This window comes from Microplitis demolitor, chromosome 6, assembly GCF_026212275.2.
Source record: "Microplitis demolitor isolate Queensland-Clemson2020A chromosome 6, iyMicDemo2.1a, whole genome shotgun sequence".
NCBI lineage: Eukaryota > Metazoa > Arthropoda > Insecta > Hymenoptera > Braconidae > Microplitis > Microplitis demolitor.
Window position 1 is genome coordinate 21,050,378 of NC_068550.1, and position 5,481 is coordinate 21,055,858.

A 5,481-nucleotide genomic window follows, 5' to 3' on the forward strand; every position below is an offset into this window, starting at 1 on the left:
TAGGGGAAGAAGGGAGGGGGATACTTACTTTTTGTCTCAATATACCACATTTATCGAAAATTAAAAATCTTTAAATTTGAAGCGAAATGCGTCGTGAAAAAAAGATTTGATATTTGCTCTTTTTACCCCTTTTATTTCTGCTAGTTTTGTTCCATGTGTTCGTCATTAATATGCTCCAACAAAAAAAATTTTTATATGGGGCAACATGGTCCCTCTGAAAAATCTACCAAAATTCGGTTATTATTTTATTTCATCTGAAAGCTACTAATTAATAAATTTTTTTCTCTGTGTCCATCTTTGGTTCATTTTACTCAATCCGTGGTTCGATATAGGGCGAATTCTTATACGGCGCGTACCAGGTTTTCAAACTACAAATATTTTTTATTGCAATAAAATTTATTTTACATAATAATCAGTTTGACTTCAAGTAAAGAGTCTCTATGTTTTTATCTCATTCGAAATTAATCTACTGAAATAATTTATTTATTTTTCCGTCAAGCTTTTGAATTAACAGTAGGAAACTTATGAATTCGAATTAAAGCTTAATTGTAATTTAAACTATAAGAGAAAATAAATTTAAACTGGATAATTATTCGGAACTGGTAGTAAAATTGAGGATGACTTGTGACACTTAAGCCAGAAAAATCTCAAGTGAGTAATTACTTACGCTTAAGCGAATACATATTTATTCCAACTTCAAATTTTGAATGTTAATATTTTTCCAGGGGCTTTGATATTTTATTATTTAGGTTGCATTAAAAAAGTTGTAAGAAATAAATAAAGGCAAATGAAATAAATTTAATGTGACTGATGTATTGCAAAAAAAATAATTGTTTAATAAAAATTTTAATGACAAGAAATATATGATTTTTTTAATGGAATGTTTATAAATTTCGTTGGTAAATATCATAAACTTGGTAATTATTTTTTTTATGTCTTATAGTTTTAAAAAAAATCTATATCTTGTTGCTCATAAATTGAATATTTGTAATTGGAGAATCATTTTGAAGATTCATCATTCGCTTCTTCAAATTTGTTTCTTTATAAAAAATTCTTTGATTTTCAATCTTTCAAATTTTATATTATAGTCAAGGAAGTGGTTTTGATGAGTCACCATTTCTTGGACATAATTTTTTTTCTACTCTTTATTACTGTGAATTTTAAATTGAAATTCAAACCAAACTATCAAACATATTACAAAAATTTATTTAAACAAAAACTTATAAGGATATTGCGCTTTTGTATAGAAAATACTACTTATTTTTACTGATCCAAATCTTCCCAAATTCTAAATGGCTTTGAAGTTTCGCCATTTCTCCCCCATCACCAAATCTTTTTATCGTCAATACTTATAAGTTACACATTGCGAATTCGCTTTCAATCCTGCGACAAATTTTTTATAAACTAAAAATATTAGTTCGTTCAGCGAACTCTTGCGAAATGGGTTTTTATGCCATAAAAATTTTATCATGTATCTTTTATGGTTGATAAAAAATTTATGATTTTTAAAGAAAAAAAAAGTTATTACTTCTGATCAACCTAATAACTTTTTTTGGTTCTTACTAATGTAAACTTTTTTTTTCGTTAATTCTTTTAGCTTGTTTTGTTCATCGACTACGATAAGTAAATTTTTATTTCAAGGCTAACTAATATAAATTTTCTTTATTTATTTTTCAGTTCTTTCAGCTAAATTGTATATCAAATATTATTTGTTATAAAATTTACTTGAAATGTATAATCGTCACGATAAAAACTTATTTAAATATTTTTATTTCAGGGCCAACTATATATAAAATAGTTTTATTTGCACAACTTATAGGGCGTATACAAATTTTTACATAAATCATATTTTCATTTGGTAAAATATTCACTTCGTTATATATATTATTTCTTTCTTACTTTTTAACTTCTATAATTTATTTGTTTTTGGCTTCTTATATTTTTTGCACGTCACAGTCTTGGTATCCCGCTTGCACCACGCTCCGTAACCCTGAGTTGACTCTCAAAATTTCTTCAATTCTCTTGAAGACCGTACATAGTTTTATATCAACCTCTCCTTTTAATTTCGCTATCATTTTTTCTTCTACTTTTTTATCCTCTAACCCTCTCCACTCTTCTAGCAGCTCTTTTTCCTTCTCCACCCCTTTATATATTCCTTCACATTTTAGTAGGCGTATCAACGTTTCCTCCTCTTTCCCACACCCTCTACAGCTCCAGTCCCTGTACCCTTTTTTGCCCGCTCTTCCCAAATTTCCACACCTTATCCTCGCCCACATCTCCTTGTCCTCCCCTCTTACATTATCTTTTTTCCAGTAGTTATCTTCTTCTTTCTCTAATCTTATTTTTTTGTACAATGTATTATACGTTGATTTGTTTATTGCGTCTTCAGCCTCCTTTTTCACGTTCTCTCTCATTTTCTTAATGCCCTCATTCAGCTTTTCCTCTATTTCCTCTACTCCCGCATCCCTGTAGATCATCTCTATCACCTCCTCGCATTACATTTTTTTTAGCGCAACCTTCACCATTTTCCCCCATTTCGTCGGGCACCTGTTCATAATCCCTCTCATTTCTTCTTTCAGTGCTATCCTTGGCCATCTCTCTTTTTCCATCATCATACAATCCTTCATATATCTTACTGCTCTTTCTTTTAATATTACTTCCATCTTTTCTACTCCCATCTCGTCCCTCCAAATATATTCTGGTGTATCCCTTCTTACTCCTAATGCCATCTTGCAGAGCCTCCTATGCACCCTCTCTATTTCTTCCGACTTTTCCCACCCCCAGACCTCCACTCCGTACAGAGCTACTGTTCTTGCCACAGTGTTCATCAGATACATCCTGTCCCTCATGCTGTTCTTTTTGCTCCTTTTTATCACTCCCCATACTGCATTTGTGGCCTTTTGTGCTTTTTGTGCTAGTTCCTTTTTTTGTTTCCCTGCGCTATTCCTTGTGGTGAAATGGTGCCCAAGATATTTAAATTCTTTGACTTCTTCGACCTCACTTCCTTTATACATCCATTTCTTTCCCTTCTTTTTTCTACCTCCATTTCTGCATATTAGAATTTTTGTTTTTTTCACGTTCACCTCCATCTTATTCTCTTCTGTGTATCTTTCTAGCTCTTTCAGCATCCCTCTTAGCTCCTCTTCTGTGTCCGCAACTAGCGCCACATCATCCGCATATTTCATGACATGTATTCGTTGGTTCCCAATCATTGTCCCTCCTCTCTTCTTCTCTTCCATCGTCTTTTCTAGGTCGTCGATATCTATGCCATATAACGCTCCGCTCATCGCACACCCTTGTCTTACCCCTTTTCTTGTTATAAATTCTTTTGTCTGTCTTCTTTTTCCTACTTTCACCTTACAATATGTTCTTTTATATATTTCTCTTATTATTCTGTGCATTCTCCCTCTGGCCCCCTTCCTCCATACCTTTCTCTTCATTTTTGGTCTCCTGACTGTGTCGAACGCCGCTCTAAAGTCTATGAACCCGATGCATAATTTTCCTCCCTTCCTCTTCATTTTGTTGTTTATTAGACTATTCAATACAAATATGTGGTCCCTTGTCCCTCTTTTTTTCCTGAACCCCGCCTGACTCTCTCTTAAAATTTTTTTTTTATCTATCCAGTTATTTAGCCTCTCCGTCATCATAGTTGTCAATAACTTGTACCCTGTATTTAGAAGCGAAATTCCCCTGTAATTTTCTGTTCTTTCTTCGTCTCCTGCTTTGTAAATCGGAATTATCACTGCTGTGTCCCATCATTCTGGCATACTTCCTTCGTCCCATATTCTATTTATAATTTCGCCTGTCCATTCAATGACATCTGGTGCACTGTTCTTTATAAATTCTGCTGCTATCCCGTCTTCCCCTGGATCTTTGTGATTCCCGAGCTTTCTTATTGCGGCTTTCACTTCTCTCCTGCTGAAGTTTTCATCGAGCTTCAGCTCCTCTGATCCTTCATTACTACCTTCTCCTTTCCACGGCTCATTTTCTGTCTCTTCCGATTCTTCATTGCCTTCCCCATTCAGCAGATCACTAAAGTGCTTTTCCCATTGTTTTGCTTTTATACTGTTGCTTGCAGCTCTTTTCTTTCTTCCTCTGAACCTATTTATGGCTTCCCACCATTTTGTCATGTCTTTGGCGTTATTTATCTCCTCACACCTTTCCATCATCCACCTTTCCTTGCTCTCTTTGATTGTTTCCCTATATTTCTTTCTGCTTTCGTTCAGATTTCTCTTTTTTTCTTTGTTATTATCCTTGATGAATTCTTTGAGCTTCTTCCATACTTCTTTTCTTTTTTCTTACCCTCGATATTGTACCACTTTTCTTTCTCCTTTGTATCTTTGTCCTTCTTTCCTTTCATCACCATCCCCGTTTTTTCAGCCCCTTTTCTTACTATTTCCTTTATATCCTCCCACTCAAGCTCGCTTTTTTCCTCTAGTGCTTCTGTCAGTGCTTCCTGCGTTGCTTCTGCATACTCCTGTATTTTTTCTTTCTTCCAGATCAGCTTATTTGCTCCAATTTCTTCCTGCTCTTCCTCCTCTGAAATGCAGCTTCCTTCCTTACTCTCTTCCTCATTTCTCTTTACCTTATATCTCGCCAACACTGGTAGATGATCTGACTCTATTCTTTCCACCACTCTTACCTCTATTTCTTGCTCATCGCCTCTGTCCAGCGTTAGTATTAGGTCAATTACTGATCCTAAACTCTCTTCGTCTCCCCCAACGTAAGTTATTTCCCCACCTTCATCTCCTCTTGCTCTATCATTCCATACGCAAAGTCCTAACTCATCACACATCTATAGTAATTTTTTTCCTTCGCTGTTTACTGTCTTGTCTCTCGATTTTCTTTTTTTCCTCACTCTGCCTTCGTCCTCTCCTGTTACGTTTTCTTCTCCGATTCTCGCATTAAAGTCCCCAATGATCATCACACTGTCGTACCTGCTTGCACATTTTTCTATCTGCCTTCTTAGCTCCGTTTCTAATTTGCTCATTCCTACATTGTTATACACTGTGATTATACTTTCACTTTCCTTACTTTCTTCCAACATCATTCCGTATTTCCATTCTCTGACTTCCCATTTTGGTTTGCAATTTTTTTTTATCCCAATAATATGACCTCCCTTTGCTCTTCCTCTCTGTTTCTCTCTCGTCGCAGGCTTCACCCACCATTTGAATTCTTTGCTCAGCCTCTCACATGTTATTTCCACCTTATCTTCCATTACTCATGTCTCCACTAGCACAACAATCTCGTTTTCTTCCATCATTGTGGCAGTTTTTTCTACCTCATTCATACCTGCAACATTCCAAAACATTATTTTCCTTCTATTTTCTTGCTCTCTTCCTTTATTTTGGTCCTCTCTCTCCTTGGCCTCTGTGTCTCTTTCTGTACCCACTCTTCACTCCTTTTTCTCATCATTCGCCCACTTTCATAATTCCAATTCTCCTTTTTTTTCATTCCAACACCACCACACCTCCCTAATTT

General features: G+C 35.2%; 1 protein-coding gene across 1 annotated transcript; it reads right to left on the reverse strand.

The window, feature by feature from the left end:
- Positions 1-2,495: 2,495 nt before the first annotated feature.
- LOC128668102 (uncharacterized) lies at positions 2,496-3,287 on the reverse strand. Its single transcript, XM_053740269.1, has one exon. The coding sequence runs from the start codon at positions 3,285-3,287 to the stop codon at positions 2,496-2,498; it is 792 nt and encodes a 263-aa protein (XP_053596244.1).
- Between the last annotated feature and the right edge of the window lie 2,194 nt (positions 3,288-5,481).